This window comes from Amia ocellicauda, chromosome 11 (assembly GCF_036373705.1).
Source record: "Amia ocellicauda isolate fAmiCal2 chromosome 11, fAmiCal2.hap1, whole genome shotgun sequence".
In the NCBI taxonomy this organism is placed as follows: domain Eukaryota; kingdom Metazoa; phylum Chordata; class Actinopteri; order Amiiformes; family Amiidae; genus Amia; species Amia ocellicauda.
In genome coordinates, this window is record NC_089860.1 from 2709312 (window position 1) to 2732630 (window position 23319).

General features: G+C 36.6%; 1 protein-coding gene across 2 annotated transcripts in view; it reads right to left on the reverse strand.

Moving 5' to 3' along the window:
* The window catches only part of LOC136762829 (pro-neuregulin-2, membrane-bound isoform), a 226820-nt gene that overhangs the window by 128144 nt on the left and 75357 nt on the right, over positions 1-23319 (reverse strand). For both annotated transcript variants that reach the window (XM_066716376.1, XM_066716377.1), the window contains exon 3: positions 21498-21616. In XM_066716376.1, coding sequence (XP_066572473.1) covers positions 21498-21616 — 119 coding nt within the window. The remainder of the gene's footprint in view (positions 1-21497; positions 21617-23319) is intronic.

A 23319-nucleotide genomic window follows, 5' to 3' on the forward strand; every position in this document is an offset into this window, starting at 1 on the left:
GTGAAATTAAGGTTTCTTTAAGATAGAGAGACTTCTCTTCCAGTCAGATTTACTGCCATACAAGGCTCTGATGAATGGCAGACTCTTATGTACTGGCCGGAAAAAGGTTCTCTCAGCTACTTTTTAAACTACTAATGCTGATATTTCCCTCATATAAATGTTTTGATTACTTCAAATATATCACACTTCTAAAAGTTTAAGTTGAGCATTAACAGAGCAAGACACATCTGGCTTTCCTGGCATTTTGAAGAATCCGTGACAGTGTTAGTAAGTGTTTTAAATCACAAACCAGGCAAAGGGCCAGCCAAAAAGAGTATTATCTTTAAGAAGAATTTGAGCAGACCACAAACAAGTATTATTAATGATATCCCATTATAAACTACCCTCCAATAGCAGAAACTCATTATGTTTGCAAACAATATGCAAGAAGCGACTTCAGAGTAAGGAAATGTAGCTAAGGTTTAAAAAGAAAAGAAAGAAAGAAAAGTTCAGTCTGACCATTGTCTTCATTATATTTATTTTATTAAACAATCTTACTATTTTTCTGTTTTTCTCCTATTACCTTAATTAATTCCACTGCCAATATGCCTGGTCTTGTCTGACAGACATTATGAAAAAACATTTAAAAAACGGGACATACGATTGCATAACATAATGTAACCAAGAACATCAATTGAGAGCACTTACGGAATGTTTCTGTAGTCACAGTGTTGTCTTCTTGAGATGTTGTTTGCATGGAGTTCTGTGAAACTGTAGAAAGCAGGGCCTCATGAATGAAGGTCATGTTTTGGGTAGGCAGCATAAAGAAGTGTAAAGTAGGAATTTTGGTAGACTGAGCTAGAACTCTCAGGTCTTGACTTGTCCTATTTGTCAACACTTCCACCACACCTTCAGTCATGTGTGTGGGCAGAGTTTCCAGGTAACCCACAGTTGGAAATGCCTTTCCACTTTTTAAATCCATCAGGTCCGGAGACTTGCTCCAGGCTGAACCATGAGCTAGCACCCACTTCAGGAAAAAAATGCACATCCCCAAACCGAGCAAAAAGAACAGAGAGAGAATGAGGAAAAGTCTGGCAGAAATGATGTACTTGGTGACTTGGGTCTCCTCCATATAAATGCAACAGCAGCCACCTTTGGAGGTCTGCCCCGAGGTTGCTAGAGTTAGACTACTCTCTACATGTGTTCTGGTTCCTCTTTCCATCTCCTCGGCACATAAAGAGAGACTAGGAGAATGGGCATGGGAAAAATCAAAAGATATGAGGTGACGTCTTGAGTCATTCTTTCAATTTGGACTTCCTCAAGGATGGAATGCGGTTGAAAATCATAAGACTGCAACCTTCAAGTTGGATGAGGTGTTCTGAAATAAATCCCATAGTCAGCACTGCTTTTGCTGAATTTAACAGTTGTTGCAGTATTCTGTTTCAATTTGATAAAAGTGAAGAAATGTGGTAAGAATAACCAGAGTGTGATTTGCTATCTATCAGAAACATAATTTAAGCAAGGAAATAAATTCTTCTTTTTTGAATGAATGTCTTCCTTTTAAATTGATATAGTAGTTGTGTTGTTGCAGAAAGCTGTGTTCTGTCCAAGCCCAGTGTTCTTTGCTTCTTCCCTTTTATAAAGAGTGTAAGTCTGCAGATATGTACAACCTGGGCTACTGCTACTCAATAACTGCTCCCTCCCATACCCACCCCTGGTTACAGCCACTGACAAAGTGCCTAAAAACTCAAAGGCATGCATTATCAAATTAAAGCGAATCCTTTGGACTGGAGTACTAGTGGCACGTATGTCTTTACAACATGGAGGGGGATGAGCAATTGATTAAGGCCATACGGGAGAGACTCATGCAAGCACACAGGCAGCTGACATGCATAACCTTAGGAGATCATTCTCTTGGGAGCAGCAATCATGACTCGTAATCCCAGCAGGAGATCACAAGCATAGTTCATGCTCATACAGCTAAAGTTTCAACCACTTATCTTCATGTGAGGGACACAGAGCTATAAGAAATGTACCTCACTGGACTGGCAGATTCAAGCTGTCATGCCTTTTTGTGGGTCTGTAAATGAACATCTGATGGCATTGTAGGACTACAAAAAAAGATGAAAGCATAAAGACTAAAACGTATTTCTGTCTTCCTCTTAAATGGTGAGACCATTTTGATATCTCATAGGGGGCTGAAGGCTGATGAAGAAAACAGGACGACCACTTTTGCAGCTGCCTTTAGAATTCACATCATCTTGTCTGCCTCGTAGCTGTTCATTTGTGTGTGAATATATATATATATATATATATATATATATATATATATATATATATATATATATATATATATATACACACACACACACACACACACATACAATTAGTTTTGTAATACAAATAAATTGTTTATTGCAGACTATAGGTGACTGAAAAAAACTTTAGGCATTGGGGCCTGAACAAAATCTGTGGGTATAAGGACATTATCATTTTTATTAAAATTTATAAAAAATATATAAATTACAATGCTATCATATGGAAACTTTCATATGGAGCATCTGCTATGAGAAAGGATGTTGAAAGCAAAACTGATATTTGCACAATCTAGGCATGAGTGGTAATTGTGCTATTTGAATGACAAAGTATTTTATTGAATTAAATTGGCCTTATAAAACAAAATTTCTAAAGCAAAACTACTCTGGGGGCTGGTGAGGAGCTAGTAGAAACTAAAACATGATATCTCTGTCTTCATGGCACAATTCTAACTGTAATTACCAACAAACGTTTCTTATTTCACTCAATGTGAAATAGGGACATCACCTATGGGCTCAAATTAGCGCCATAAGTATCGCATTAAAAAAATATATATTTGTAAACAAAACAAAAAATACTTGAGAAAAAATTGATGTTGAGATAAAAAATAAAAAAATCTAATGCAAAATGTATAGAATTGTAAACAAAAAAAATGTATCGAAAGCAAAAAACTCGCCTGGGACATCACATGCTCTTAATGAATAAGATGCCCCTCCATTTGCCTCTTGCTAAATGACGTGATCTCCATCAGTCTGGTGCCCACCTGCTCACTGATTGGGTCAGGAAGAACCATCACTCAAACCTGCTGGACCAATGGAGACCCATGATCAACGCCTCCCTGTAAATCCGGCCCTCACGACAAAACAGTGCCAAAACTCATAACGAAAAAAAATAAAGCAAAGAAACTGGTGGTGAAAGCAAAAATTGCAGCATCGCAAGCAAAGACAGGGACTGCAGGCAAGTTTTGCTCTCGATTTAAGTTTTTTTTTTTTTTTGCTTTCGATATTTTTTTTTTGGTTTACAATTCTATACATTTTGCATTCGTTTTTTTTAGTTTTGATCTCAACATCAATTTTTGTTTACAATAAAAAAAAAATGTATGCGATACTTATGGCACTAATTTGATCCCATAATCACCCACCTAAAGGAGCTAGTTGAAAATGGAATCTTACTCTCATTCTCCTAACTGAAGGAGAGGTTTTCTCTGCCAGAAATAATTTATTTCTGTCTTTCTCCAGTTGAGGAAAGTTTACTGGAAAGCAACATATCACAGGAAGAAATGCCCAGCTGTATAAATGGGTAAAATGATATATTGTAACAATTGTAAGTCACCTTGGATAAGGGTGTCTGCTAAGAAATCGAGTAATATTATTATTATTATTATTATTATTATTATTATTATTATTATTATTATTATTATTATTATTATTAATGAATACTATCTAAAATGTATACATTGTTTAAGCCTTCGTCTGCGAATACATACATACATACATAAATAATAATAATAATAATAATAATAATAATAATAATAATAATAATAATAATAATAATAATAATTTTATGTAAGAGACTAAAAGACACTACACAGTGTGTGAGACAGGAGTATGTGAAAAGAGATGTGGCAGCACACAGGTATTTACATCATATTTTCTGCTTCTTCCCAACAATCTAACAATTCTGGTACAATATCTGTCTTCTTTGGCTTATGGGCTACAATGCCACTTTCCTCTACTGTTCATCTAGTTTATTTCACTTGTCTTTATCCTTCCACATGTACAGTCAAAATTCCTACTTTTTAACTTATTACGTTATTTTTAAACTGCAAGACAATGATAATGTCCAGAGCCCCTTCTGCATCTGTCTTACTCGATTAAGTGTCCTATCTATTTTGTGCCTTGTTTATCTATCTGTTTATCTATCTATCAACCAAGGTCTGTATCAAAAATATTGAGTATGTTTATTGTACAATAAAACAAAAGTACCTGTAAAAATATGATTTTGTTCATCATAACATAATCTTGAGATTGATCCATGCATTTTTGCCAGCATTCCACAAGCTTAAAAAATCCTACTACAGTAAAAGTCTGTTCCAGCACTACACAACCATCTGTACTGCCTCATCATTTTCATAGTGCTGGCCTCTCATATGACTTTCAAAGGCCAGAGAAGATGGACGGTCTGGGCCAAAATGGTGAAAGCAGTCTCAATAACAGGAAAACAGGAAGTTATAGCCTTTGAAGCTATTGTGATAACACATCCATGCATGTGTTTTTGTGTTCCTGGGTGAACAAATGGGGAACCCAATGGGAACAAATTATCCAAAATCCCAAGGCTACTATCATCTCCTGTATGGTACTGTGTCCTATGCCAAGCTATGCTGCAATCTCCCTAACTGTCACCCGTCGGTCCTCCCTCATGAGCGTAATAACTTTCTGCTCATTGCATTGCGTCAGTGTTTATATTGCTGAACTCACAACAATGATGCATAGGCACCTGAAGAGAAAACACACTGGAGCCATCATGACAGAGGATGAAGACGTTCAGCACTGCAAAGGCTTTTGCACTTGATCCGACACATCATTTATAGTCTGTCATCTGAAAAGATCCATTAAAACCGCACAAAGTACACAGCCTTTAATGTTTCTTGAATTGGTGTGCAAGATACACCTTTTATTTATTAATAATAATAATAATAATAATAATAATAATAATAATAATATTATTATTATTATACATCTTATTATACCCACGCGTTACATTCAAGCAAGAGTCAAACCAGACACGGTAAATATAGGCGATATATATAGCAGTACAGAACATACAGACAAAGCAAAGTAAGCAAGAAAACAAGCAGGATAGCTAAAAAAGGAGAGCAAGCAATAAAAATGGCTAATGGTATTTTAAAACTTTCAACTAATAGAAATCATTTAAAATCAAAGTGATTTTTAAGAAGATTCTTTAAACTATCACATGTAGGGGCACTTCTCATTCTCAGAGCCCCTGGAACAAAGTGCATTGCACAGCCATGTTGCAGTGCTGCAGAAGGCTCAGACTAGTAGTAGGTACCATTCATGCCCAGCTCCTCCGTGATATCTTGCCATGCATTGTCGGTCTATATTTATTTGCTCTGTTGTATAGTTGTTCGTGGTTAGACACGCAGATCATAAACTTTTCCACCAATTAACGTTTTCTTCTCTTGTTTCAGTGGTCGATTGGTCATTTTTAACACACAAAATCTGATCAAATCAAACTCGTTTCACAGTCTGTGTGCAAGGTGGGAAAGGGAAGATGCACACACTAGTTTTTTTCTCTTTTCATGCATGTAAAGATCTGATACATCATTGGCTCCAGTGTGCATGTAAATGTAAATATTGTGCTACTATTCATACTCATTTTGTCTATCTCATTTCAGAAAAAAACTAATAGATTCTACCTCCATAGACCAGTATTGGACTGAAAAGCCTGTAAACACTGAATTTAATGTTTTCTTTATTTTTCATTATTCATCAACACAGTTTAGCACTTTTCAAACTGAAAAGTAAAACAGCTTTGTGTTTTGAGAACAATGTAAAAACACACATTTGCACATATATTTTCTATTTGTTTTATAACTGTCATCTCAATATGTTTTAAAGAGAGCATTATGCAAGATGCTAATTACTTTTGGTATGGCCCTCATATGAAAATATAGTCTCTACTTTTTGTTTATATTTCTTATGTGTGTATGTATGTATATACAGTTAGGTCCATACATATTTGGACAGTGATGTAATTGTCATCATTTTGGCTCTGTATGCCACCACAATGGATTTGAAAGGAAACAATAGTAGTGTAGACATTCATCTTTAATTTGAGGGTAGTTACAGCCAAATTGGGTGAACGGTGTAGGAATTACACCCATTTTTATATGTGGTCCCCCCAATTTTAGGGGCTCAAAAGTATCTGGACAAACTAACATAGTCATTAATTAAATTGTGAGTTTCAGCACTTGGTTGCAAATCCTTTGCACTCAATGACTGCCTGAAGTCTGGAACCCATAGACATCACCTGATGCTGGGTTTCTTCCCTGGTGATGCTCTGCCAGGCCTGTACTGCAGCTGTCTTTTGTTCCTGCTTGTTCTTGGGGCATTTTGCCTTCAGCAAAACCTAAAACACTTCAGATTTCATCCTGCTGCTTTTGTCAGCAGTCACATCATCAATAAATGCAAGGGAACCAGCTCCCTTGGCACCCATACATGCCCATGCCATAACATGCTTCACAGATGAGGTGGTATGATTCGGAGCAGTTCCTTCCTTTCTCAAGTTGATCTATGTCTCATCTGTCCATAGGATGTTGTTCCAGGACTGTACAGGGTTCTTTAGATGTTTTTTGGCAAACTCTAATCTGGTCTTCCTGTTTCCTGTTTACATCTTGTGGTAAACCCTCTATATTTGCTCTGGTGAAGTCTTCTCTTGATTGTTGACTTTGACACAGATATGCCTACCTCCTGGAGGGTGTTCTTGATCTGGCCAACAGTTGTGAAGGGGTTTTTCTTCACCAGGGAAAGAATTCTTCTATCATCTACCACAGTTGTTTTCGGTGGTCTTCTGGGCCTTTTGGTATTCCTGAGCTCACCAGTGCATTCTTTCTTTTTAAGAATTTAACAAATAGTTGATTTGGCCAACCCTAATGTTTTTGCTATCTCTCTGATTGGTTTGTTTTGATCTCTAAGGTAAAACTGAAGGTAAAACACCCCAAGAACAAGCAGGAACTAAAGAGAGCTGTATTACAGGTCTGGCAGAGCATCACCAGGGAAGAATACCCAGCATCAGGTGATGTCTATGGGTTCCAGACTTCAGGCAGTCATTGACTACAAAGGACTTGCAACCAAGTGCTGAAACTTTAATTCATGACTATGTTAGTTTGTCCAAATACTTTTGAGCCCCTGAAATTGGGGGGACCACATATAAAAATGGGTGTAACTACCCTCAAATTAAAGATGAAAGTCTACACTTATAGGACATCTTGATTTTTTCCTTTCAAATCCATTGTGGTGGCGTACAGAGCAAAAATTATGACAATTATGTCACTGTCCAATTATTTATGGACCTAACTGTATATGTAGGCCCATATATATATATATATATATATATATATATATATATATATATATATATATATAGGGAATAAATTAAGAGACCACTTAACATTGATTTCTGAACTTGGGTCTCTTAATTTTTTCCAAAGCTGTACATATATATATAGTTTCGTGCCCTGGATGTGCATCCCACAAATCTCCATCAACTGCAAGATGCTATCCTATCAATATGGGCCAACATTTCTAAAGAATGCTTTCAGCACCTTGTTGAATCAATGCCACGTAGAATTAAGGCAGTTCTGAAGGCGAAAGGGGGTCAAACACAGTATTAGTATGGTGTTCCTAATAATCCTTTAGGTGAGTGTATATGTGTGTGTGTGTGTGTGTGTGTGTGTGTGTGTGTGTATACTTGTTTCTGATATTAATATTTAAGTGTAATAACAAAATCAAATATCAATTGAATATACAACATTTGTAGAGTGATACTGTTATTTATTCTTAGAGTGTAACCAATTACAATTACTTCTCTTCTTATACCACCCCCCTGCTATACTGCCAACCTTGTTTACCACCTGCTACAGTTATTGTTAAGCTAATCAATTTTTTATAGGTTTACTTGGATGGATTGTTGCTGCAAAGGATAAGCAGCTCATTACATTACATTTTTGTGCATAGAGCTGTTTAATATGCATATTTTTATATAGGTGTGTATTCTGTGCTCATATCTTTATTATTTGTAACACACATTCTTTGTATCTTTATCTAGGTGTTTTACAGTTTCACACAGAAGAAAGTGGCATCTTACTAAAAGTGAAGCCGCAACTGAGTACAGATCTGTAGTTTTCTATTAGCGGGTGGGTCAAAGTTTTGATTTCATCCGGCCCTTCGTCTCAATAAAACAGAGTTTCTGCTGCTTTTGAAAATGTATTGGGACAGTGTTTAGCTGTCTGTATAGCTGTGTAAGGCACACACAGCAAGGACATAATAAATAGGCATATATACCGATCTGCCATAACATTATGACCACTGACAGGTGAAGTGAATAACACTGATAATCTCATTATCATGGCACCTGTCAGTGGGTGGGATATATTAGGCAGCAAATGAACATTTTGTCCTCAAAGTTGATGTGTTAGAAACAGGAAAAATGGGCAAGCGTAAGGATCTGAGCAACTTTGACAAGGGCCAAATTGTGATGGCTAGACGACTGGGTCAGTGCATCTCCAAAACTGCAGCTCTTGTGGGGTGTTCCTGGTCTGCAGTGGTCAGTACCTATCAAAAGTGGTCCAAGTAAGGAAAAGCGGTGAACCAGCGACAGGGTCATGGGCGGCCAAGGCTCATTGATGCATGTGGGGAGCGAAGGCTGGCCCGTGTGGTCCGATCCAACAGACGAGCTACTGTAGCTCAAATTGCTGAAAAAGTTAATGCTGGTTCTGATAGAAAGGTGTCAGAACACACAGAGCATCGCAATTTGTTGTGTTTGGGGCTGCATAGCTGCAGAGCAGTCAGGGTGCCCATGCTGACCCCTGTCCACTGCCGAAAGCACCTACAATGGGACCACGGAGCAATGGGGGAAGGTGGCCTGGTCTGATGAATCACGAGTTCAAGGTGTTGACTTGGCCTCCAAATTCCCCAGATCTCAATCCAATCGAGCATCTGTGGGATGTGCTGGACAAACAAGTCAGATCCATGGAGGCACCAACTTACAGGACTTAAAGTCTTGCTGCCAGATACCAGCACACCTTCAGAGGTCTAGTGGAGTCCATGCCTCAATGGGTCTTTTGGCGGCAAAAGGGGGACCTACACAATATTAGGCAGGTGATCATAATGTTATGGCTGATCGGTGTATATAAACATTTTCGAGTAAAAACAATTAACTACACACTGTAGATCAGCAAGGGAGAAAACTGTCAATATGTGTGCTTTGCATTATAAAACGATATATAATACAGATGGTGCATGTATTGTAAATACTTTAAATGAGTTGCACCCTGAAAGCCATAGCAGAGCCTTTTAATATTCAGACTGCTTACTGATATAATACTAACAGCACAATATGTAACATGTAAACCTAGAACTTTGGTTCCAGTTGTAGACATGCTGAGTGAGAGTGCAAAACTCGCTTTGATGTTTATTAGCATAAGAAATAGAATATTTTCTGTGGACAGTAACTCACCTCCCAGAGAGGCCAAATGTAGACTTTGTTTTTATTTCTAGGCTGAGCTACTAAAAACTTCGCAACATCTGCTTATTATGCCTCGGTTCCACTGGCTTAAGCGTCCGTGCCATGCCGTGCCGGACGCGTCCCAGAGCTTTTTTTTTTTGTCAAACCAGGCCGTTGTGAAGCCCATCCCCTCTTTGCAGGAGCAGCGACTGTGTGTTTGGTTTGTGTTTTTTTTTTTTTTTTTTTAAACAGAGACAGAGATCACTACAAGCGATACAGCCTTACGCGGAAAATACTTTTGTGTCTATTTTATTCTTTGTGCTTTACATGATTGTAAACAGCGTAATAAATACACGTTTCTGTTCAGAGATATTAGGAAGAGCTAAACGTGTATAGATAACATTATATTCAGACAAGCACGTCCCCATAATACGTGTCGATGTGCAATAATAATACTAAATAGCAAATATGTATTGTTATTATTATCGTCATCATTTGTGCTAGTATATATGTATTTTAAACGGAACAGCGTGACTCCCTTAACTTATTACTCTTACTACAGATTTGTAACTGCAAACAACACTTTTTGCCGTATTATTTATAATTTACTTATCAGACGTCCTTAACCAGGGCAAGTTACAGTTGAAACAAAATACACGCGTTTCACGATTAATCATCCAGATATAATATAGCAGGTTATAGTTTAACTAAAGTGTGCACTTCTCAGTCATGGCGTTTATGGACTTATGGACACATTTATTAAACCAGTCCTTAATGTTTTAGAGAGAAACCCAGATCTGTTGTATTTATTTATTCATTCATTTAACTTGTAAATGGACATACGTTAACTATCGTGTTCGCCTTCATACTGACTGTGTCTGCGGATTGTCCTGCACACCATTCACAAAACACAGCCTGAAACACCGTTCAGTTGTTCATAAAATATTAATAAAATCAGCTGCTACCGATCCGATTATTATCCTTCACGGCACTGCACCGGTCCTGTGAAAACCAAGTTTTAATACACTCGTATATTAACTGTAAGCAGTCATTGTCTCTGTACGTGTTTTTCAGTCCATGCTGCTAATAAGACCGTAATTTTCGTGATCGCACACGGCACTTTAGATTATATCCACAATGTCTCTAATCTCTTCCCTGTCTGTCTCTAGTCCTCCGCTCCTGAAAGCGAATCATGTCCTCAGTGGGGACGGACGCTTACGGACACGTCCAGCACCAGATATTTAACCTCCACAAAACACGGACGCGTCACGACGCTCAGCCAGTGGAAACAGCCGTTTAGGCGTTCGGGGCCGGACGAGTCCGCCATAGGAAACGGGGCTTTAGACTTTTACAAAGCAACATTTTATACTGAAGCCTTGTCGGTCAGGTCAAACAAACAAGGACAAACGATGCTATCACATGTATGTATGCCTGCATTGGTTTCAGTTACTGAGGTTTTGTGGTTTTGTCGCTGAAACTGAGGAAAAACAGTACAGTAACAATGTACATTACAAAACTAGAAAGAATAAATAAAGATTTCTACTTACTTACTTACATTTCTACAACAATCCTACTAATTTTAGAAAGTTTACCCCAAAAGGTAAACAGAGAAGTCAGACAGTCATAAACAGAGAACTACAATCCTGTACTTAGTGGCATCTTTATTTTTTGTCAGATGCTTCTTTCTTCTCCTCAAATATATATTACTGCCATCAAGTACAGGTTTGTACTTTGCTAAGACAAGTGGGCCAGTTTAATATGACCACAGGTGTAACTCTGAATTGATTTTGTGTTTGTGTGTTTTTAATGTTTTATATATCCTTCAATAACCCATACAGGCATTTTAACATTAATGTAAGTATTGAATTAGCAATACTCACATTATTTTATTTATTTCAGTTTGCATAAAATACAGCTTTGGACAGAGGCCTAGCAGAAAAACATACATTTATCTAAACCTGCCTGTGCAGCTGAGAGGCACTAAGTCACGCGAAGGTTCCAGTTACACAAATGGCAGGAATCAATAGTATTGATTTCTAGAGGTAGTTTAAATTCAGTCATGATTGTGCCTAATGTCTAAAAAGATTTATTGTATTTTCATTATTACTAAGAATGTTTTATGGCTTCTGGTAGTAGTATAAGCATAACTGAAGTTGAACTTCAATACACAGTCCCAGTTATCTTTTGTAGCAACAGATTCCATTCTCCCTTCAAGCTATAAAACCAACTTAATAAAGAATGAAGCTGATACCACACACTGATAGAATCATTACAGTAGCAGAGCATATTGCATGCATGTTAATTCTATTTGACACAGATGACCCAACCTAATTTGATTTAAATGTTCAATGACACAAACCACCTAAGAAATTGCATTTTCAATACAAACAATATACATCTTGGGTAGGAAAAATACGAAATAATTTTGAATCTTAAACTAAAGTAAGACTTAAACACCTGTAGAATTCTATGGAAGCCCACTAGTGGAATAATACAGCATAACACCTTAACCTCAATCACATCTTTGTGATTTCTGATAGTGGGCCACATGATCAGAAATCCATATATGTGCCGGGCGCATTCATGTTTTATTAGCAACATTGATTAAATATATGCTGCTAGTATGTCACCTGGTGGCAGTCAGTTACACAACGCTAATTGCGGGCAGGTGGTAAGGCCCTACTTGCCTACTAGTTCATGTGTGCTAGCTAATTAGATTTTAAAAAAAGGAAAGAATCTAAGGCAATATGCACCCCAAGATCATGTTAGACACCCTTGCCTTAAATTGACAGAATGAAAAAGTGATACCCAACCATTCAAAATAATGAACTAAATAAATGTAAATATAAATGTAAGCTTGCCTTCTTATTCAACAAAATATCTGTAATTTTATTTCCATTCCATTAATAAAGTTCCTATCAATAGCACATAGAGACTGTATGGTTTGCACACACTGATCAGATTTCTACTCATTGTTTGTCACAGGGGCTGACAAGGCTCATATCATTTTTAATTATTTTTATTTCTATATGTATTATGATTGTTTTCACATACATATATACAGATATGGATATATTTAATGCAATTCACTTATTCATTCTTATTTAAGTATTGGTTTCACTCACTTGATTGCTTTTGTTTTGTTGCTGTTACACTTAATTATTGTTTATTGCATGTCTGTTTCTTTTGAATTAAGGGGGAAGTCACTTTTTTTGTTTTATGGATGGGTTACCAGGGATGACAACTGGTCTGGCAGGGGGCAGTGTCACAGGGGGTGACAGGGCTCTGATTATCGTGTGTGTGTGTGTGTGTGTGTGTGTGTATATATATATATATACACATACATATATATACACACACACACACACACACACGTATACATATATACATACATACACACAGCTCTGAAAAAAATTAAGAGACCACTGCAAAATTATCAGTTTCTCTTGTTTTACTATTTATAGGTATGTGTTTGGGTAAAATGAACATTTTTGTTTTATTCTATAAACTACTGACAACATTTCTCCCAAATTCAAAATAAAAATATTGTCATTTACAGCATTTATTAGCAGAAAATGACAACTGGTCAAAATAACAAAAAAGATGCAGTGTTGTCAGTGTTATAAATTAACCCGACAGCAGATAACTGGTTAAACCTGAACCTTTATTTTCATTTACATTCACTTTCTGACTACCAGCCCTATACCTGATGGTCGTGACTCCCTTTTTGTGGCTGTTCTTAAAGGGCTAGCAGTAGAACCTTGCTGCCCCTAAACATGAACACACCAGTCAGACCTTGAATAATGCAAAGACACAATACTAATGTTTTAACTTAGGAAGAGTTCAGAAATCAATATCTTTAGTCTCTTTAGTGACTTTATGCCACTCCTGGCGCAAAACTTCAAGCAGCTCGGCTTTGTCTGATGGCTTGTGACCATCTATCTTTATTATAAAATAAATAAATAAATAAAGATAGATGGTCACAAGCCATCAAACAAATCCTCTTGGCATCACATTCCAGAGGTTTTCAATGGGTTCAGGTCTGGAGATTGGGCTGGCCATGACAGGGTCTTCACACCTTGATTGACCTGGCTGTGTGGCATAGAGCATTGTCCTGCTGGAAAAACCAATCCTCAGAGTTGGGGAACATTGTCAGAGCAGAAGGAAGCAAGTTTTCTTCCAGGACAACCTTGTACGTGGCTTGATTCACGTGTCCTTCACAAAGACAAATCTGCCCGATTCCAGCTTTGCTGAAGCACCCCCAGATTATCACCGATCCTCCACCATATTTCACAGTGGGTGTGAGACACTGTGGCTTGTAGGCCTCTCCAGGTCTCCGTCTAACCATTAGATGACCAGGTGTTGTGCAAAGCTGAAAATCCAATCCTTATGGTCTTTTGCAAACCTCAGCCTGGCTCTCGCTTCTCATTGATGAAGGGCTTTTTTCTAGTTTTACACAACTTCAGCCCTGCCCCTAGGAGCCTGTTTCGAACAGTCCTCACAGTGCACTTCACCCCAGCTGCCATTTGCCATTGTTTTTATAGGTCACTTGATGTCATCCTACGTCTGTTGATTGACATTCGAATGAGTTGGCGGTCATCCCAGTCAGTGGAGAGTCGTTTTCACCCTCTGCCAGTCTGTAGCTTTGTTGTCCGCAATGTCTGCTGCTTGACCTTGTTCTTATGAACCGCCGTCTTTGAAATTTTAAGGATGGAAGCAACACGAAGCTCACTGTATCCCTCTGTCAGTAAAGCCAGAATTGAACCCTTATTTTCCTCACTCACAACATTCCTTTTCAACTCTTTTGGCATGGTTAATATTTTTTTTTTTATTCCAATTATATTTGAGGTACTACAAGCACTGTTTTTGGTCATCCAGCTGGTCCTACTGCAAAGTGATGACCACAGCAGTGGTTTTCATACTTCTCCTCATTAAATTAGATTTGGGTCAGGTGATCACCTAATCAGTACCTCATTCAGTAGGTGTACCTTGTGTTGAAATTCAACAGACACTGGAATGGAATGGCTGCCATACATGTAGAGATGCTGATTTAAGAAAAATTTGCAGTGGTCTCTTCATTTTTTCCAGAGCCGTATATTAAGCCCCCCTCCTTAATCAAGGCAGCCCCAATTATACATACATATATATATATATATATATATATATATATATATATATATATATATATTCAATTGACTTATTTATGCTTTTTTTAAGTATTGGTTTCACTCACTTGATTGCTTTTGTTTTGTTGCTGTTACACTTAATTATTGTTTATTGGATTATTGCATGCCTGTTTCTTTTGAATTATCCTAGCCGCTCCTGAGACACACCTGCGCTTAACTAGCTGTCAGCCGCCACCCCTCAGGTGTGCAAGCTGCACACCTGCTTCTCCCCTGTGCCAAATGACAGAAAAGGGGAGGCATAATCGGGTTATTTAAGGTATTCAGTGTTGCTTCCACCCGTGACAGTCATAAAAATACATATTAATAATGTAGAATTGTATGATACCTGTGTTTTCATTAAATTAACAGTTTTTCAGTTTACTAATGTGTGTTAATTTATATTTACATATATATGTATTGTACAAAAAGACACTGCTTACATCACCATACATTATCTTTCCTTTACATAATGGTGTTTTTTTTAACCACCATCAATTGTGTTTTTGTGTCATTTAATCTTGCAAATAGGTCTACATTTTTTACATGGCCCAGGTCCCAGTCATGTATTGTTATATCAAGATCAGAAAATGTCAAATGTGCCAGACTTAATATTTGAACCGTTTTTCAATATCCAAGTAGCTTTAACTGCCATTTATACCAAAATTAAAGCTTACCAAAAAACACAATGCAACATGCTTTAGAGGCTGTTTGAAGCTACTGTGAAATGTGTAAATCATGATTTTGCATAGCTGTCCAAATAATTCTTATACTCTGTGATGGCAGACCCCAAATTGACTGATGAAGTGTAGCACCAGGAGACTGTTCTTTAGCTATGTTACTCTCTGGAAAATTCTGCCAATTATTATTTGACACCCTGCCCTTGTGCAAATGCATGTCTGGCTTCCTTTTAATATACTACCTTTTTCAAGCCCATTGCTCTGCTATTTCAATGGTTTTCCTTTGCAATATTGACACAAGCAATTTAAAATAGTCCCTGCATGCTTCATATTTTGATTAATGTTTTCTCAAATACAGAAAATGCACTAAATATACAGATTCCTCCTTCATAATTTTACCACCATGCCATGTTTAGGAAATTGACATTTGAATAATATGGAAGCAGAATGCACAACATTTATGTATAACAAATGGAGCCTTCTACATATACTGCATTAAAATCTCACCATCAAAAGAGTCTTAGCATTTTCCACATATGCATTTAAAACAGATGATTACTAGGCTACCAAATGGCAGATTTGAAAATATATCTGTGTTGAGTGCATCCTATGAACTCAATCTTTGACCAACCCATGAATTATAAACTTGTAACCTGATGCATTTTAATTTATAGGTAGTAGAAAATGTCTTCTGAAGATAATACACTTTTTAAAATAACTTTACAAATTACATTACAACATGGTTTCTACCTAATTAGCTATGTTTTCTCAATCTATGTGATTGGCATTGGTTCCCAGGTTGCAACTGTAAGAGCACTAGAGTTAAGTGGGCAGAAGTCAGATGGAGATACCTTGTCTTGCACCACCAGTTCCTACAAAGCACTGACAAGTCCAGGTAGCTAGCAGCTCTCTTCCCTCATGAACAAGCAAGGAGTCTTAATCCAAGTTAAATAATTGGAAGTGTAATTTCCAATCAAGGAAATGAAAATGAAGGTGCATAAGTCAGTATGCCACAGGTTCAGGAGAACCACTGGTGTCTCAGAAAACATTGTGAACTTATGGTGGGAAACGAATGACCCTTCATCTGACTACGATATGTCTACAGGGGCATCGCAAGGGGGTAGGCATCCTAGGCATTTGCCTGGGGCCCCGGGAACCCCCCCACCCCCACCCCATCGCTCTCAAGGGAGAAAACTCCGCAGCCCCCCACCCGGCGACACCGTCAGGAATAATTTTGCTTGGGGCCCCCACATATCCTAGAATCACCTCTGTATGACGATATATATCGTGTGACGATAGAAAAATGTATATTTAATAATAGGCTCTACCATTTATTTCGTTGTGTAGCAAATCCCACTCTTTACAGCAATATTTTTCGCTTTGCATTCTTCCCGGTTCTTCCACACGTGCCGGATGCAGGCAAGAAATGTGAATTCAGAAACACAGACAAACATGGAGGAGAGTGAACTGGACACAGAATAACCACAATAACCAAAAAACACTTTAACGCACAAGCGCACATGTTCCGCCCTGCTCTTGTCACCGGGCTAAAAAACAATCGATTTGCAAGCGATCACACCCCCCACCCCCGCTAATTTAGATGTATATAATTTGTATAAAGTGAAAGAATAATTAAGTTTGTTTGCATGTTAATAAATTCAAAAGCAATGCAAACAGATGCAGAAAGTTTAATTTTCTTTTTAAGATAGTGAAGTGGTACAACAGTTTTTATTATTATTATTATTATTATTATTATTATTATTATTATTATTATAACTATTTTGTATTAACACGTGCTGTACCGGTAAGCAGAATCGAAACGCGACAGTCAGAGAAGAAATGCACCTGTCTAGCAGATGTTAAATGCTCCACTATAAACCCGGATTTGGTAAATATATATATATATATATATATATCCCATAACAACATAACACACGTAATAGTAATACCATAACACTTGCGCTGTAATGTGTTGTATTCTGCATATATTTACCATGACAGCCTGCATGTGGTATTTTTTATTTAATGATTCACGAAATACTGGTAGTTTGAATGTCTTTGGTCTTATTTTGTAGCTTTATTGGATAAAAACAAGAAATAGAGTGCATCGCCCAAACTATATCTCGCACAAAATATCGAGATATTATATTGAAGTCATATCGCCCAGCCCTACATGTGACACATCAACAGCTCAGGACACTGGCAGTGCATCCTAGAAATGTTTGAGCTTTGTTTGACCCACTGCACCAAGCATTGATTCATTTTCTTGCAGCAACTTTTTCAAGTGTGAAAAATCCATCCATTGTAATGAACGTCTGTATGATGTATTCCATAAAGATATTTAAACAAATTTTTTAGAATCTCCACATGACCACAACAATTACTGCCTTCTGCCTTCTTGCTCTGTCTGCTTTCTAAAATCTTTTGGAATCATTGTGTTTGAGTCATTATGGCACATGGAGGACCAACACCACATTAAGGACAGTTTTTTGTTTCTTCAGGCCAGGGTGTTAGGGGCACATTGACATTGCAATTCATAGTACGAGTATGATTATTCTATATATAGGACAATAGGTCTGTATTGTAACAGAGTGTATAGATTAATCTTATGACTGATCAGCTAAGTAAAAATCTTAATAGGGAAAAAACTGTATTGAATGTATGCACCAACCCACATTTGGGAAGATAAGAAAGTGAGGCTGCGTGTGTTAGTAGCACTTCTAAAGCATGCACATACTTGGCTGTCCACGTTGACACAGCACTGAACCACAGCTGCATAAAAATAGCTGTCAAATAGCTGCCTTTCCATATGTCCTTATGCATAAATAGCAATGGTATACTCTGCAAACTGAGCACAATGACACATACAAGTACAATTGCAATTTACAATCTTGTTAAGTGTATTTTGAGTGAAGTTAGTCTTAAAAAACATTGTTTGCAGGACAAATGTGCAAAGGCATTATCATGTTTGAGTATATATACAAATTATTCCCACCATTTCATTTCATGGCATATTAACGTATGTGCTATAGAGATCTAAAGGCCATCATTAGGTCAGTCATTAGTTCAGTCACCATAATGTGCACAACATTCAATGGATCAGCACAGGATACAATGGGTTACAGATTTCTTAATAGAGATGTTCCAGCATTCAATATATTGCAGAACAGATATGGAGTGTATGGTTCCCAATCCATAAAACTCTTAGTTTAAAACAACAGTATCAGACAGAACCATTATTGTAATAATATATACTGGTTTAAACATATTATAATTAAAAGTATGTTACAATTAAAAGTATTATGAAATAATATGGAAGTTATATATTACCTTTTATCAACTCACACAGATGCAACAGACACAAATTACACTAATAGTAATCCTCGTAAATCATATTAATATTATAATTCTGAGATTCAGTGCTGTAGTATATTTTCTGAAGTGCCTTATTACCAGTCTTTCAATTAGCTTAACTCATAATTTAGCTTCACACTTTTTTATTTTTTTATTACTTGATTTGAAACAATCGGATATTAGTTTGTGTTTAAAAAACTGTTTATGCAGCAATAGAATGATTCCCATCACTTTCTTGGTCAAGACTTTGAAAATTCTATACCAAATTTGAAAAGGACCAGAAACCAAGCAACACCCCTTTCTCCAGCATATGCTTTTTTCTTGAATACATCTGTCATAATTACGGACTAAACCCAATCTTATTTATCACCCGACTCCTGACAAGTATTGACTTCATAGTCGCAGTTCAGGGAAAATACCTTGATACAGTTTACTCAGATATACTAATGTTTTTTTGTGCTTTTTGCACTGACTCTTATTTATTTATTTTCATTTCCCAGTTCCCAACAATTATTTATATACCCTACAGCCATACCACCCTGAATACGCCCAATCTTGTTTTATTTCGGAAACTAAGTGGTGTTAGGTCTACCCTCTCCATTATATTCAACCTTCTACAAAAGGAAATACTGCATACACCTTGTAAAGGAATAAATCTCAGCACAGAATAAATAAAAAAATCTCTCTTCAGATAAAATTATATATCTTGGAATGATATCTGTTCATCAACTTTTTGATTTTCACTAACCAATGAAAATGTTAAATTACATATATGAAAATAAAGAACTGACACAAAAAGATACACAATTTTGTAGTTATGTGTAAATAGCTTCCTTCTACACTCTTTATTATTTTTTTTACTTTAGTCCTCCAGCCCTGGTCTATGTTGAGTTTGAGGAAAACATCTGACTGTCTAATACCTCTCAACTTTTTAACAGCTCAATTAAATCTACCTTATCTACCTTTTTCCAGGCTAAAATCATGCCAGTTTATGATTGATACAGATACATTTCAGTCTCTGTGTTAAGTCTGTGTCTTTGTGTGGTTGCTTTTCTATGGGCCCTTCCCAGCACTTCACTTTTGTAATGCTTTGTCTTGTTAATAGGAAAATATGTTAAATGCAACAAACTTTTCCTTTGGGATAAGACTGATTTGTGAAGCTTGCTCAAAGATATTTAGATTTTTACTGTCATTGTTCAAAATCAATCCTTGAGCTGCACATTAAGATATTGGAGACACATTCCAATTAAAGCAGATTGTTGTCAAGAACCCACACATAATATATAAAAGGCATAGACTAAATTGGGCCAAAATCCTTGTAAGACTTTTGTGGGAATTCTACATTCATTTGGCCTCGGGATCCTGAAAGATATTTTTTACAAGACCACTTAAGTTTATTGATTTATATTTAAAACGTGGGAGGCCACTTACTGACTTTATATCCTTAACAGCTGCTTAAATATCTCTCATCAGGAAGCCTATTTATGACCCACTGACATACAGGTAGGTCCTAATACTTTACTGTACTTTGTAACAAAGCACCTGACACTTTTTTGAGTTATTAAACAAGGGTGTGTCTCCAACCTTGGGGTATGCTGTGAAATAATACATGTTTTCTCATGTAACATGAATTACTTTCCGCTCACTTTTGTAAAACAGTGGAAGTACTAGTCAAAGGAACAAATGAAGCTGTTCGTGTGGAATGCTTTAAAATTACAAAGGCACAATTGAGAAGATGCTTGGATACATTGTGTACAAGAGAATACAATTGTATATCCAGTGATAGGTTCAGATCAAATTTGACCTTTAAAATTGAATTACACTGTAACTCAAAGCAATTGAGAACTACAGTGCTCCCACATTATATCACCGCCCCCCCTCCCCCCAAACAAATGCGCAAAAAAGCATTGTAGCTGACCTCGTTATGTAGTGTATGCGACTTCTATAAACGTCTGTAGAATAATTTTTTTTAAGTCTGAATATAGGCTTGCATATTAAGTACCGTACATAGTTTATTATACTTATTTCTGTTTGAACTGTGTATAACTAACAATGCTATGTGCTACTGAAGGTACAGTATTTAGTGATTGCTTTGTGAAAATAAAGACAGTAGATTTAAACATTCATTATACTGTAAAAACACTAGTTATGCCACATATAGTAAAGCTTATGACCACCAGTACAATACTTTAGAAGCATTTTTTTTTTTTGGTCTATTAAATGTTTGCTTGGTTGACACAAAGTAAGTGACATTGCATCAGGAAAAAAATGAAATGTTTGTATGTATGAATGTATTGCAAACATTGTGTAGAAAAAAAAAAAACATCGCTATAACACCACCCCCGCTATTAAACCAGTTTTGTCATGGTTTTTGTCAGGTGGTATAATGAAGGATGATTTTATAAAGACAGCTCAGCTTTCATTTCAAACTGTGTTTGTCTGTACAGCATACTACAAAAAATATGAAAAGGGTTATGGTCTAATTTCAGAAAATGCACTTTTAGTTTACATTTAAACCCATTTCTGTGAACAATCCTATACATAAGAAGTCAAAAGAACACTGCACCTTCTGATAATGACTGCTTTTGAGAAAATTGACAAATGTAATTATACCTGCCTGTGTGGATTTATATATTTTTGGGCCACCTAATAAGCCTCTGAAGAAATGGTCAATAAATACCTAGTGCAACAGGATTTAAATTGATCCACAGGCAAAGCAAGGTGCAAAAATGTATGTTTTTCGACCAACTGTGGTACTTACTGCTTTGGACGTTGATGGTGCTTGTTGCAGTTTCCTGCCCTAAAATATTCTCCACCACACATGTATAATTCCCAGAGTCTTCAACCTTCACCTTGCTGATCTGTATTCTGGAGTTTTTCCTGAAAACAAACAAACAAACAAACAAATAAACACAAATGTTCTTAAAAAGATTACTTGACAACATGGTGTAAATTCAATAACATAAGAAGCATAGGGGAAGGTTAAAATTAGTTTGTCTGGTGGTGTGCTCAGTTCATTTGTAAAACCAGTGTTCTTTTATTAATCAAGAAGATTATGAAATGTGTAGGCACTGAAGTTTGTGCTTAATTTGAAAATAAGCAATACCTCTATTAATCATTAGTCACCATAGGGAATAATTTGATAACTCTGTGGTTAATTGAGTGTCTAACGACACCATTCATTTTCAGTGTATATTTTTCCTTGTGTTTTCTTTGCATAGACTACAGCCACCTGCTTGCCACCAAGCCAACTAAAGAAGACAGTTCATAAGGAAATAATGCACAGTTTAACCCAGTGGTTGGTGCCTCTGAGCATTCAAATTTCGCAAATAAGAATGGCCAGTTACAGAAATGGCCAATTAGTTCTTAATTTTCTGCCCTTTGAAAGTTTGGAATTGTCAATCAAATTTTCTCACTGCTACAATTTATTTTCTTAAAATGTGTAATGTAGGTATCAAAACTTGTTCACTTCAATCTGAACTTTTTGTTTGACAAAATTATACAACTGCATAGAATTATTGATAATAATTGAATCAGGTCAAGACAATTCAAGATGTCTTTCTTTCACCAATCTTGGTCTATTCCTTAAGCAAAGACATATTCAGAGAGAATATGGGATTGGATGTGATTAATTGCAGTGGGTTACTCCTTCAGTTTGTCTTTTACATGCTATTACTTTGAGTAATTAATGGAAGCTGCTGATATGTGTTATAACATAGCTAAAGAGGACTGTGATTTATTTATTAAACCCTAGTAAAAAATACACATATCAATAATGTAAAGGATGATTTCTGAAATATATTAACTTCAAGCGTTTTAATTATTCAATTGTTATTGCTAGAATATACATTCACCTATAAAATTATGTGGAGATTTAATAAAGTCTATGCCAGCTGATTACTGTGCAAATGGCTGAGATTACCTGTATTAATTAGGTTTAAATGGTAAATAGTACCATGCGGACAAAAGCAAACATGAACATAAATCTACAAATCTGATATGCAATGTGCAGTGCAGTCTTTGTTTAAAATCTTAAACAAGTGCATAATTCTGCATTTTACACAGAAAACAAATACAGCTTTGTAAGTGTCACACATATTACATATTTTGAAATCTTTATCTTAAATTAATTAATATTTAAGTTTATTACATTTTAATGTCACAAAATATATATTACCTGAGATTTAGCATTTATATTTTTAGGCAAGATCTACATTTGATAGTATGGGTTTGGTTTAATCTTGTATACATATTTATTATTCCACATTTTAAACAAGTGGAATAAGAGCTTTTCAACATTAACGTATGTTTACTGCACAGTGCAAAACACAGAGCTATAGTATGGTAGGCTGAGCTACTGGGGTTGCCAGGAAACTCCTGGCTCTAACACAGCCAGTGTGACAACCACAGTCTAATGCACCTCCACTTGTCCCCACCAGAGGTCACCATCACCCTCTCCAAGCATCCCTTCCTGGTTCTAACTGATCACCGGAATTTGGAATATATCTAGTCAGCCAAACGACTCAACACCCGACACTCTTCTTCAACCGCTTTCACTTCACGCTAACGTACCGCCCAGGATC